At 41.5% G+C, this 14,380-nt stretch overlaps 1 gene segment (V, D, J or C); it reads left to right on the forward strand.

Annotated features, from left to right (window-relative positions):
* The first annotated feature begins 274 nt into the window (after positions 1-274).
* Positions 275-828, forward strand: LOC134482031 (T cell receptor alpha variable 17-like). The segment is given in 2 exon segments: positions 275-326; positions 470-828. Coding segments are annotated over 2 exon segments (411 nt in total).
* Positions 829-14,380: the final 13,552 nt, after the last annotated feature.

Raw genomic sequence — 14,380 nt, forward strand, 5'->3', positions numbered from 1 at the left:
TGCAGCCGTGCTCTCTTAGCAAGAAGATGGGGCCACCAGCAGATGTCAGGGTTCCTCTTCCTCAGATCTTGACTCAGATGCAGACTCTGGTTTGAAATCAGAGAGATGGGGGAAAGGAGGGAGGAGGACACATGGTTGGGGAGAGAAGGGGAGGGACGATGGGGAGGGTGGTGTCTGATCTCACTTCTGAGATCTTCAAGGCAGATACTCAGAAACCAACCAACCTGAGCAGGCCTGGAGCTCGTCCTTTGGGATCTGGTCTTCATAGGGAAGAATGCACAGATTCCTGGGGGTGTCGATGGTGACACTGTGGCTGCAACTGACAAGTAAGTTTGGGTTTCCAGTGAGGGGAACAGGGACAGCAAACTTCATAGCCCACATGCATGTGAGGTGAAGCCTTTTTAATAATATGGAAATACAGTTTGAAAATGTAACCACTAACTGTTCTCTGGCCTGTGTTTCTATGTAGGGATGAACAGTCAAGTAGCAGAAGAGAATCCTTGGGCCCTGAGGATCCTCGAGGGTGAAAACGTCACTGTGAACTGTAGTTACAAGACATCCATAGCTGCCCTACTGTGGTACAGACAGAAGTCAGGCCAAGGTCCTGCCCTGGTAGTGTTAATACGTTCCAATGAGAGAGAGAAGCACAGCGGGAGACTAAGAGCCACCCTTGACACCTCCAGCCAGAGCAGCTCCCTGTCCATCAGTGCTGCTCAGTCTGCAGACACTGCTGTATACTTCTGTGCTACAGATGCACAGTGTGAGGCAGGCACCTGCAGCCCTGACACAAACCCTCAGGGCTGCTTCCTAGACCCCAACTGTGGGTGAAATGCTTCTGTGTCATCTGAATGTAATGCTTTTAAATTTGCAAGTTTTAAACTTTATTATTCTAACCAGTGTTGCAAAGAAAAGACACAGGAAATGGATACCTGATACCCAGAAATTCCAAGAAGGAGTTGGTAATGATCTCCATGGTAATTACACAGAGCTACACTGGTTAGGCAAGATTTTGGGAAATGGCCAGATTCCACTTCAGCTTATATTCTACTGTGGATAAAACAAAAACAAAAGAAAAGAAAACAAACAAAAAACAAAATAACTCACACACACACACACATACACAAAAACATAAAACAAGACAGAAAGGCATAAATCCACAGTGTCAAAAACAACAGTGTCTACACAACACTACATCTAAGCTCGAAGACCACTGTGCCTTCTTAGACATCTGCATGTAAGCCGTGGTCTTTAGAATAAGGACAGAAACTTCCTTGTCATCTGTTCTCTGCAAACTGTTAATTACCCTGTATTCTGAGCCTCCTTCCAAGTGGTATCATGGACAATATCCCCATGATTTAGCCAGAAGACAGATTCTTTTCAGTTTCATTCTCTGTCCCAGACAGTTACTTGTTCATGTACATAGGTCTACACAACTTACTGTATATGAGTCTCAAAGCTACAGCTAGGAAAGGGAGCAGCAGGATTCTAGTACTGGGGTCATGCAAGGGAACTGCACTCATAGATTTACTTTTCTGAAACATAATTATATATTACTCATAATAATTTAGTAACATGATTATAAGTGAAAATTCTATTTTTTTAACGCTCTTTTTAAACCAAGATGACTGTGAGGCACATTTCTGTATTATTTTCAAATTATTGGAAAGAATTCTGATTGTTAGTACCTTTAATTCCTCAATTCAATCCTGCCTTCATTAAATCAATTCAAAAAAAATGGCCATGGTAAGACATTCAGTTAGATAACGCCAGAGGATGTTTTTCACAGCACATCTTTTCTTCATGTTTTAAAAGATGATGCACCTCCTGCACATGAGCCCAGTCTCTTCTATCTACCGGACTTCATTCCACCTAAGATACTTTCAACCTCTAGGCCCACATTGCTCATACACCCTCTCTTCTGTCACAACCTGCTCTGTCCACATTAGACACAGAACTAGAAAAAAACACCAAATGCCCAGTTACAATTGGAAAACTGCAAACAACATAAAAGATCAAGCCATCATCACCATTTTAAAATCCTACCAGTTCTACAGAAACATTAGCCAATGAGAATTACTTTAATTAAAATCAATTAAAGTCAGGAAAAATAACAGGAGAATAAATGCCTGAGTGGTGCCCAAAAAACATAAACATAAGGCTTATGGAAATGAGGAAGACAATTCAGGAATTGAAAATGGAATTTAATGAAGAGATAGAAACATTGAGAGGAGCTCAGGTTGAAATGAATTTGGAGTTGAAAATCCAATAACCGAACTAGAAAACTCAAAGGGAATCCTTGCAAGTAGACTGAATCTAACAGACGACAAAATGCCAGGACTAAAAATTTTCTAGCAGAAAATCTAGACCACATAAAGAAGGAATATTAAAGATTTAGAAACAGCCAGGAAAGGAACATGGAAGAACTGTGGGACACTGTGAAAAGATGAAACCTCAGGATGATAGGCAAAAATGAGGGAGAAGAATCCCAAATTAGTGACATACACCACATCTTCAATAAGATCATAGAAGGAAATTTCCCCAGGCTAAGGAAAGACATACTCATGAACATGCAAGAAGCACGCAGATCATCCAGATAAGACCAGACAAGACAAGAATATCCCCATGGCATATCAAAGTTAAAACGTTAAAGATATGGAACAAAAAAGTGTATTGAAAGTTAACTTAGAAACAAACAAGAAAAACCACAAATCACAAATACAGGAAAACCTATCAGAATAGCAGCTAATGATTCAGTGGGAACTTTGGAAGCCAGGAGAGCTCCAGACAAATGCATCCTAAGTCCTAAAAGACCATGCATGACAGGCAACCTAATATAGTCAATAACACTATCCACCATAGTTAAGGAGAAAGTAAAGCTTTCCATGATAAAAAGCCTTATGGAATTTATATTCAACAAAGCAAATCTAAAGAAAATGCAGGAAGCAGTGTTCTAGGCTGAAAAGAGAAATAAATATACCCAAGAGACTGTGGAAAGAAATATGAAGCCATAATTATTTGTGGTTTTGTGTTTCCCCTTGTGTCTGGGGTGTCTTGATGCTACTTGGGGAGGTGAAACACAGAGGCACTTGGGTACTTTCTCCCTGTTTGGGGTGTCAAGTTCTTGGAAGTCTGATGCCCTGGCTCAGGGGAGGCAGAGTGCAGCCTTAAAATGTGGACAGGAAACCGGGAGGGGGAATAATATTTGAAATATAAGTAAAGAAATATATCTAATAAAAAATTTAAAAAAATAGGATACCTAGTCCATGTTTCTCTGAGTGGGAAATGGCACAGAATGGGACACGTCTGTAATTCTCAAGCTCCTGGGCACCCAGATATCAATAGGAACCTTGAAGAGTTGAGAGATGGTGGTGGAGGGGCTCGAAGGCTGAAATGAGCCCTAGGTGGCAGTTGGGGGAGGAGAGGATCTGGCTTAGCTCAGGGTGAGTGCCAGGAATGCAGAGGGAGACCTCTGTGGGAAATTAGGAGGGGCTCTGTGTGATGAAGACTTACACCCACAGCAGTCTTTGAGTAAGGAGACAGTCCTTACTTGTCTGAACTCTTTATTCATGGTGGAAAACGACGCATACAACTTCCTCAGGGTAGACCATAGATTAAGTACCTTTCTAAGGAGTAGATACCTGGGAAGGGAAGTTCATTGGCTAGACATTCAGGACCTAGCTAGATATCTCATCAGTATGGAAAACTCTAGTCACTGTTGGGAGCAGCTTTGAGATGGTGGGAGCAGCCTTCAGGCTAAAAAGTAATTGTATTCTAGCCTTATGTTAGAAAAGCAATAACCTTAGATTAGATCAAAGCAGCGTATACCTACAGCTCTGCTTGAATTCAATAGATAGAATAAATCCAGTTGTCAGGCACTGGTGGTCAGGTCACTAAACAACCCACCCTGCTGTTCCCCCTGTGTGGCCGATTTACCCAGTCAATATCCTGGTCATCAAGCCAGGCCCATTCTTTTGTCGTTACCCAACCCCTCCCCACATTTTGCTTCTACCAGTATATCTTCTAACTGAGAAAAATTAAAAATTGTCAGCTTGATCAGACTTCTTGAATTTCTGTCCGTTCTTTGCATCTCTTGTCCTCCATTCTTTCCTAGGTTGACCCCGTCCCTGGTCGACTGCCCTGCAGGTAGGGGCAAGTTACAAGATCAGTTGTCTTAATCCTTTTAGTGATGTGTCATGGTCATGTGCCCCAGGCAGGAACCAGGACAGGGACAGATTCAAAAGCTTATCATTTTCAATTATGAGAATTTCTGGGGTTCCTTAATCTGCTTGGCCTTACCAGTTTTTCTGTCTGGTGACACCGTTCTACTTGTCCCACAATTATTCAGATACAAAATTCTACTGATAACACAAACATCACAAAAATTATTGTCCTAGGAAGCATTTATGAACCCCCAAAAGCTACGAAGGAGCTGATTCTGATGCAATCGCACTAGGGTCTCTTTATTACAAGCTCGAACTTGGGCTCTGCGCCAATCTGGACACAGCAAGACAAGAAGGTGGAGTCCCAAGTTCAAGCAGGCAAGAAGCAAGTGTTTAGCCTGGTACACAAATGATTGGGGTGGGAGGGTCAATATATTCTTTAACATAACTGGCTGGTGCTGGGAGCCTAACCATAAACTTAATTTCTGTTTTCCTCGTGATTGGTGGTTGTTAGAAGTGAGGTGTCAGGGGCAGGCTTATAACCTGGAGGTACAGATTGGTTGAGGAGTAACCTGGAAACTGGTACTAGGTGTCAGTTTGTTAGTCAATTCGAGTCCAACCTTTGGTCAGGTTCTCTAAGACGGAGTCTGAACCCAAAAGACCTGGTCTCTCAAGGTCAACTACACAATGACTACATCTAAAACACACACTTCAGTAACATTAAATGTCAGTGGTCTCAGTTCTCCAGTAAGAAAAAAGCAGACTAACCAAATGAATCAGGAAACAACATCCTTATGCTGCCTACAAGTAACTCATCTCAACTTTAAAGACAATCACCACCTTTGATAGGCAAACCTACTAAAGCTGGGTGGAACCAGGAAGCAAAGAGCTGCTCTCCTAACAGCTGATAAAATAGACTTCAAACTAAAATCAGTCAGAAAAGAGGGACATTTTGTTTCAATCAAGAGAACAGCTAATCAATAGGGTATTACTCTTTTAAATATGTATACACCAAACTCAGAGATGGCAAGTTTTATAAAAATTGTTCTTATGTATTTAAAAGCACAGTTTGACACCAATGCATTAATAGTGGGTTATTTGAGAACCACAATTTCTCTAACAGACAGGTCATTGAGACAAATGTAAACAGAGGAACATCAGAATTAAAGACATCATACTTTAAATGAACCTAACAGATATCTATAGAATATTCCACTCAACCTCCAAAGAATACATATTAATACACATTAAACTCAGCAGCGCACAGAAGCTTCTCCAAAATGGAGCTCGTCTTGATGCCCTGTACAACAAATCAAATCTTTTAAAACAATTTAGTTGTTTGTCTCTCATACAATACATCCCAACTGCAGTTTCCTCTCCTGTTGAATTTTGCTGTCTATTGTAATGCTAAGTGCACGCAGGCACCCAAGACCTGGTTGTCCCAGAGTTTAGAGTCCACATATACACCTTGGCCCCAAGTAATTTCTGATTAGTAAACAAAGCTGCCAAACAAAGCTAGGCAGAAGGGACATAAGTGGGGTTTCTGTTTCCCAGGCTTGGGGGTTCAGGGAGGAACCACAAGGAGAAGAAGCAGGTGAATGGAGGAAAGAGAAGCCCCCATGGGTTAAGAAGGGGAGGGAGAAGCCACTGTGCCCTGGGTGAGTCATAGAAACATGGCCCTGAGGGCTGGCTGATTGGAGTTAAGAACAGCCCAGATGAACATAGTAAATAGTGAGTAATAACTTGAGGTTATTGATAGGAAAGTAGATTCTAACAGCATAGAGGGTAGGCAGCCGCCCAGCTCTTGTACTGTTTAAGGCTTATTGTAAATATAAAGGCTGTGTGTGCCTTTCATCCTGGAACTTACATAGCTAAGGCAAGGTAGAAACCTCAGGCTGGGATTAATTCATTTTATAATACTCTTTCTCCAATCCCTCAGATCCACTTCTCTTCTTCCCTTCAGTAAAATGTAGGAATCCCAAGAATATGAATCACACAGGACATAAAGAGAAAAATTAAATGCAGGCATAAACCCTTATATGAGGTCTGGGGATGGCAAACCAGTAAGAGCAAAGGGGTCCCAAGAACAGGCAAAAGAGTCAGAAGCCGTCCCACTCCCACTGGTGTCCCACAGAGCATCTAGTTATTGACCATAATATACATGCAGAGGGCCTACTGCGGACTCATGCAGGCCCCTTCACTGCTGCCTCAGTCTCTGTGAGCCCCCATGAGCCTTGCTTAGGTGATTCTGTGGGCTGTGTTCTCCTGCGGTCCTCCTCTGGCTCCTATAATTCTTCCTCCCCCTCTTCTGGGGGAGGGGGTTCCTTGAGCTTTGAGGGGAGGGATCTGATGAAGACCTCCACCTTGGGCTCTCTGCCCAATATGTGGCTGTGGGTCTCGAGTCTGCTCCCATCGTCCGCTGGAGGAAGCCTCTCTCCTGATGATCGGGCTACAGACTGATGTATGAATAGAGCGAGATAGCATTAGGATTCTTTCATTGATTTCTTTTCATCTTAGGTGTCTGGGCTGTTCAGTTTCCGGTTCCTAGTCATCGAGGCAACGCCAACCCTGGGCTTTCCATGGTGTGGACTTCGCATTAGACCAGTGATTGGTTAGCCACTCCCACGAGTTCTGAGACTCCATTGTCCCAGGGGATCTTTCAGGCAGGGTAGATTATAGTAGGTGAAGATTAGTGGTTAGGTTGGTGACCCAGTCTCATCTCTGAAAGTCGCCTGGTTACAGAAGGACAGGCTCTGTATCCTTCATTAATGGGAGTCTCAGCCAGGGTTGCCCTTGTAGAAGAATCCTGGATGTTTTTAGTGCACTAGGTTTTCACACAGACTCCCAAATGCCCTCCAGTTCCAGTTGTCTCTCCCCAACTCTCTTTTACCATCCCCCACCACACCCGATCCCTCATTCCCACACTCCCTGAGTCACTGTGCCATGATGTTAAAAGAAATAACATCATGAAAATTTCTGGCAAATAGAAGGAACTAGAAAAAAATCCTCAGTGAAATAACACAGACACGGAAAGACAAGCATGGTGTGTAATGACTTATAATTGAATATCAGCTGTAAAGTAAAGGGTAATCATTCTCCAATCCACAGATCCAGAGAGGCTAAATAACAAGGAGTGTTCTAAGGTGGATGGATGCACAGATCTCCCTGGGAAGTGAAGTAGAACACAACAAATCTTTAAAAATAAAATAAAAAAACTTTATGTATTTTATGCAATAAAACATAAAATTAAAGCAAATACATTTTCAAGATCTTAAATTTAAAAAGATACTGTGTCATGCAATACATTTTAAGTGGGTCCTCAGATTATCCCAGTGAGCACCATCAGTGTGTGCTTCACTATTCAGTCTGTGGCCCCTGTGGTTCCAGCCTCAGCCCTAGTTGTTGTTCTTAAGCTCAGTCTTAGGTGCTGAGCTTAATGAGCTGAGCTGAGGAGCAGGTGGGACAGCAGTGTGTGGTTAGCCACACTTCCCAGCCTGCGCAGACCTTGTGGTCTGGGAACCATAGAACCTTTATTTTCTGATTGAGTGGTGGCAAAAGGCAAGAACCCAAACAAGAATTCCCAGGGAAGAACACACCAGTTGGTTTTTCAATATTGTTAGCTAGGGCAGAGAAGTCTCTGAATCTCCAGATATATATGTTGGGAAAATGTTTTCATTACAGATGAGAGATATGGAGAGAGAGAGAGAGAGAGAGAGAGAGAGAGAGAGAGAGAGAGAGAGAGAGAGAGAGAGAGGGAGGGAGGGAGGGAGGGAGGGAGAGAGAGAGAGAGAGAGAGAGAGAGAGAGAGAGAGAGAGAGAGAGACCCTGGCAAGGGTCAGGGGTCAGGGATAGCTCCCAGAGGATCAGAGAGAAGAGGATGAGAGATGAGGGGAGCATCCTGGTGTATAAAGAAAAACCTGCAGGGCAGGGGGAAGGAATACTGTGATCTAGAGCAGCCTGGAGGTTTAGGTTATAGGGGAGGGGAGGAAAACCAGGAGGCTAGAGTGAACTTGGATCAGAGGAGCCTGGAGACTAGCACTGACTTTGGCATGTACCATAGGTATGTGGACAGGGAACTGGATGTTTCCTAGGCCAGAGGAAGGGGAGATAGGGGATTAGCTCTTGCAGACAGAAACCCTTCTCATAGGTTCTCTCGTGCTGCTGAGGAAAGTATCTGCCAGCAATCCTTCTGAGCCGAGGCTGGGTGGGGGCGGGAGGCTGTCAACTTGAAATTAGTGGGCTGGTCCTTTGGGGTACTTGGGTTTTCCTTCAGACCTAGAAAATACTAAAATATTAGCCCTGAAAACATATTGACAAAGAACATTATGCAGACTTAGCAGGTTATACTTAGGAATATATATGCATATACATGTACGTATAAACACACATAAGCATATAGCAATTAATAAGATGAGAGGTCATGATTCTGCAAGTAAAAAGGGGTATACGGAAGGGTTTTGAGAGAAGAAAGGTTTTAATCTTGAGCTTCTCTGGAAAAAAATTTTGGGCCAAATTTAAAGAAAGCTTTATTAAATACTAAATATTGATGATGTCCTCATTTTTAATAGGTGAGTAGTATTCCATTGTGTAATGAACCACATTTCTGTATCCATTTGTCAGCTGAGGGACATCTGGTTCTTCCCTGCATCTGGATATCACAAATAAGAGTGCTATGAACATAATGGAGCACATGTCCTTGCGATATGGTATAGCATCCTTTGGGTATATGCCCAAAAAATAGGACACCCTGTCTGGTGCTCTACTTTTAACATGAAGGGGTACTGTATTTTGTTGAAGATTTTTTCAGTATCTAATGAGATGATCATATGATTTTTTTCTTTGAATATGTTCATATAGTGGATCACACTAATGGATTTTTATATAGTGAGCCATCCCTGTGTCCCTGGGATGGAGCCTACTTGATCATGGTGATTGATGGTTTTGATGTGTTCTTGGATTTGGTTTGCAAAAACTTTATTGTTTTTGCATCGATATTCATAAATGAAATTAGTCTGAAGCTCTCTTTTTTTGTTGGATCTTTGTGTGGTTTAGGTATCAGAGTAACCGTGGCTTCACAGAATGAATTAGGCAGTGTCCTTGTTTCTATTGTGGAATGTTTGAGGAGAATTGGTACCAGCTTTTCTTTGAAGTTCTGGTAGAATTCTGCACTAAAATCATCTGGCCCTGGGCTTTTTGTTGTTGCTGTTGTTGGGATATTTTTAATGTTTCTTTCTATTCTTTCTATTTCCTTACGGATTATGAAAGTATTTAGATAGTTTAGCTGATCTTGATTTAACTTTGGTACATAGTATCTGTTTAGAAAACCATGCATTTCATCATGATTTTCCAGTTTTGTAGTAGGCTTTGGGAGTAAGTGCTGTTGATTTTTTTTAACTTCTTTAGTTTTAGTTATTATGTCCCCAATTTCATTGCTTCTGATTTTGTTAATTTGGTCTCTGTGCCTTTTAGTTAGTTTGGGTAAAAGTTATCTATCTGGTTGATTTTCTCAAAGAACCAGCACTCCTCCTCCTCCTCCTCCTCCTCCTCCTCCTCCTCCTCCTCCTCCTCCCCCTCCCCCTCCCCCTCCTCCTCCTCCTTCTTCCTCCTTCTCCTTCTTCCTCCTCTTCCTCCTCCTCCTTCCTCCTCTTCCCCTTCCTTCCTTTCTTTCTTTCTTTCTTTCTTTCTTTTTCTTCTTTCTTTCTTTCTTTTGTTTCTTTATATTCTTTGCTTTGTTTCAATTTGGTTGGTTACAGCCTTGAGTTTGATTATTTCCTGATGACTACTTCTCTTGAGTGTTTGGTTCTTTTTGATCTAGAGCTTTCATGTGTGTTGGTAAGTTGCCAGTGTAGGATCTTCCCAATTTCTTCATGAAGGCACTTAGTGCTATGAATATTCCTCTTAGCACTGCTTTCATTGTGTCCTATGTTTCGGTATGTTGTGCTTTCGTTTTTCTCGAATTCTAGAAAGTCTTTAATTCCTTTATTTCTTCCCTGACCATGTTATCATCTAGTAGAGAGTCGTTCAGCTTCCTTGAGAATGTGGGCTATCTGTTGTTTGTGTTGTTATTGAAGACCAGCCTTTGTCTGTGGTGATCTAATAGAATGCATGGGACTGTTTCTATCTTGTTGTATCTGTTGAGGCCTGTTCTGTGACTGATTATATGGTCAGATTTGGAAAAGGTTCAATGGTGTGCTGAGGAGAAGGTATATTCTTTTGTTTTAGGGAAAAATGTTTTGTAGCTATCTGTTAAATCTATTTGGTTCATGGCTTCTGTTATTTTCATTGTGTTTCCATTTAATTTCTGTTTCCATGACCTGGCCATTAGTTAAAGTGTGGTGTTGAAATCTTCCAGTATTATTGTGTAAGGTTCAATGTGTGTTTTGTGCTGTAGTAATGTTTGTTTTAGGAATGTGGGTGCACTTGCATTTGGTGCATAGATTTTCAGAATTGAGACTTCATCTTGGTGGATTTTTTCCTTTGATGAGTCTGACATATCCTTTTTTAAAATGAAATATTCTTATCCATATCTTTTGATAACTTTTGGTTGGAAGTTTATTTTGTTAGATATTAGAATGGCTACTACAGCTTGTTTCTTGGGAATGTTTGCTTGGAAATCTTTTTTTTCCAGCCTTTTACTCTGAGGTAGTATCTGTCTTTGTCACTGAGGTGTGTTTCTTATATGCTTCAAAATGCTTGATTCTGTTTATGTATCTAGTCTGTTGGCCTGTGTCTTTTTATTAGGGAATTGAGTCCCCAATGTTGCTAGTTCCTGCTATTTTTGTTGTTGGAGTTGGTAGTGTGTGTGTGTGTATGTGTGTGTTTGTGTGTGTGTGTGTATGTGTGTGTTTGTGTGTGTGTGTATGTGTGTGTTTGTGTGTTGTGTGAGATTCTGTTCTTTTGGATTTATTGTGAGATTATTAATATTATGTGTTTTCTTGCATGTACTTATCCTCCTTGTGTTGGAGTTTTCCTTCTACTATCCTCTGTAGGGCTGAATTAGTAGAAAGATACTTTTCAAATTTGGTTTTGTCATGGAATATCTTGATTTATTCATCTTTGGTGATTGAGAGTTTTGCTGGGTATAGTAGTCTGGGCTGGTATTTGTATTTTCTTTGGGTCTGCATGGCATCAGTACAGGGTCTTCTGGGTTTTAGAGTCTCTTTCGAGAAGTCTAGTGTTACTCTGATAGGGCTGCCTTTATATGTTACTTGACCTTTTCCCCTTGTAGCTTCTAATATTCTTTTTTTATTCTGTGCATTTAGCATTTTGATTTTCTTTTCTGGTCCAATTTATTTGGTGTTCTGTAGGCTTCTTTTATGTTTAAAGCCACATCTTTCTTTAGGTTATGGAATTTTTCTTCTATGATTTGTCGAAGTTATTTTCTGGCCCTTTTGAACTCGGAATCTTCACTCTCTTCGATTCCTATTATTTTTACGTTTGGTCTTTTCATTGTGTCTTGAATTTCCTGTTTGATTTGGGTTAGGAGATTTTTATGCTTTGTATTTTCTTTCACTAATGTGTCAATATTTTCTCTGGTATCATGTCTCTTCCATTTCTTCTATTCTGTTGGTGATCTTTGCATCCATAGCTCCTGATCTCTTTCCTGAGTTACCAATTTCTAGGGTTTCCTCCATTTGGAATTTCATTATTGTTTCTATTTTCATTTTTAGGTTTTAAACAAATTTGTTCAATTCCTTCACCTGCATGATTGTGTTTTCCTGTATTTCTTTAGGGGAGTTATTTATATCTTCCTTAAAGGCCTCTAGCATCTTCATGAGGTGGGATTTTAGGTCAGAATCTTGCTTTTCAGGTGTGTCAGGATAACCAGGGCTTGCTGTGGTGGCAAAACTAGGTTCTGATGGTGCCAAATTACATTGGATTTTGTTCCTTATGATTTTGTGCTTGCCTTTCACCATCTGGTTATCTCTAATGTTAACTGGCCTGGGTGTCTGTGACTGGATCCAGCCTCCTTGGGTTAGAATAGGACTCCTGGGAGGCAGGCAGTGCAGTCTTCGGTTAGGTGGGTTTTCCTGTGTATCTGGTTAGAGCAGACCTCCTATGTCCCTGGTTAGGGCAAACCTCCTGAGAGAGGCATTCTTTAGAGTCCAGGAGCAGGATCCTCCCCAGTTGCAGATAGAGATACAGATTGGAAGGGCTATGGGCCTCAGGAAGAGTAGGATAGAGCTTAGGTCTCCTGGGTTCTCTGTGTGTGGGTGTCCCAGCTGACTCCAGCATTGGGGTCAGCATCTCACCTTTGTCCTTGGTTATGGTTGACCTCCTGAGAGACAATCAGGCTGTGTCCCTGGTTACAGCAGACCTCCTGGGAGACAGGCAAGCTGTGGGGTATGGGAGAGAATAGGCATGGGGTGATCGGCCCCAGGTGAATGTGTGGACTGGAAACTCTTTCTATTTTTTTAAGAAGCCTGCTAAGTCCAATTACTACTGCCCATTTATGGATGGATATAGGATCATTCACTGGAGGATGAGAAACTTACCAGGTGCTACCCCACAAAGAGTACTTATTCCTTCTCCTTCCTTTAATAGTTATCAATTGTCAACAGTTCCTTAGCTAGTCATGGGGGTCATGTGTCTCTCCCATCCATGGTGGACTGCTATCTTGATGTTGTGCAGATGTGAGTTCATGAGTGCATCAGGTGTCAAGTCCAGAAGCCACTGTTTTTACAGTCTTTTCACCCCTCCTTCCAATATGGCCCAGAGCTGTGTGTGTGTGTGTGTGTGTGTGTGTGTGTGTGTGTGTGTGTGTTAGATGTACCATTTATGGCTGGGCATTCGGTAAACAGTTTTTCTCTGTACTTTGTTTGACTTTTAGGCTTCTTCATCAATAGTTTTGTTTGCATGTGTACATATGCATACTAGGCTGTGATCCCCATATGAAGGAGAGCTTTTTTTTAGCTTCTGAGATTGTAACCTCTCTTCATATTATACATTATAAGTCCACCCATTTTCCTGCTTATCTGTGAGATTCATGCTAAAAATACAATTTAATACTGTGCTTATTTAGCAAACTTGTCTGTTGATCTGTAGGGTCTATCATTTCCCAGCCACAGATGCTTGGTAAAATTTATAATATGCATCCTGTATGTATTCAGGCAAGGCTCACCTCCTTCTCAAAATGTTTAAATCTATTTTTCTTTATTGAGAGTCAGTCCTTTGCACGCTCCCTGTGGAGGGAGAGAGTAGTGTTTCACTGAAGCACTGCCCCCTGGTGTCCAACTGTAAGATCTGTGATGTTTTACTGGCCCCATTGCTGTGTTCATGTGTTAAGTATGATAAAGCCTCATGGAACAGGGATGTCTGATACGGAACTGAAATAAAATTCCTCCTGTAGCAATCACGGCAGACAGATTCAGGACGACTAGCTCTTCTTTCGTCTGTTGCTCTCCTAGGTCTGCTTGACTTGAAATACAATGCACAGGGCTGGAGAGTCAGTACTGCACTTTGGAAACGAAGCTTGGCATTGCTGTGCAGGTGGGAAGACATTTCTTCCTGCTAAGTGAAATTGTGTCTCCTGTGTGTCTCTCACTGCACTGTAGAGATATTATGAGGAGGGGAAAAGAGTGTGGATGGAGAAAATCTGTTATTTAAGGATGGTCACACAGTAGTTTTCTGTACTATTTACAATACCTCCCAGTCATATTATAACATTGCAATATAGTGGTTTCCAAGTAAGAAATTTGTTAGGCCAAAATATCTATGGATCTCCATCGAATATGCTATATAAGTTAAAAATTATACCACAGAAAAATATTATCAACATTGTTTTAAGAATCAGTTTCACTTTGATTTCAAATGTGTCTTCCAACCCTTTGTTATATCTATCAAGTGGATCTGGTTGAGTGCCCAAGGTAAGGAGCTGTTACTCCAGACTTTTTTTCATGCATTCTCACTGGAGTTCTTCAAGGTTTGAGTGCCATTGATGCCCTGTGATGTAGAGATTGACACTACAGAATTGGGATGGACATTAATTTTTAGGGGCCTCTGGGGCCATCTTGACCAACAACCTACAGAGAAGAGTATTATGTATGGCATTGGGATTTTAAAATGTTGATACTGAAATTGTCTGAATTGTAATCTTATAAAATTTCAAAAACTTGGGCTGGAAAAATGGCTCATTGGTTAAGAGCACTGACTGCTCTTCCAGAGGTCCTGAGTTCAATTCCCAGCAACCACATGGTGGCTCACAACCATCTGTAATAGGG

The sequence above is a fragment of the Rattus norvegicus genome, chromosome 15, assembly GCF_036323735.1.
Source record: "Rattus norvegicus strain BN/NHsdMcwi chromosome 15, GRCr8, whole genome shotgun sequence".
In the NCBI taxonomy this organism is placed as follows: domain Eukaryota; kingdom Metazoa; phylum Chordata; class Mammalia; order Rodentia; family Muridae; genus Rattus; species Rattus norvegicus.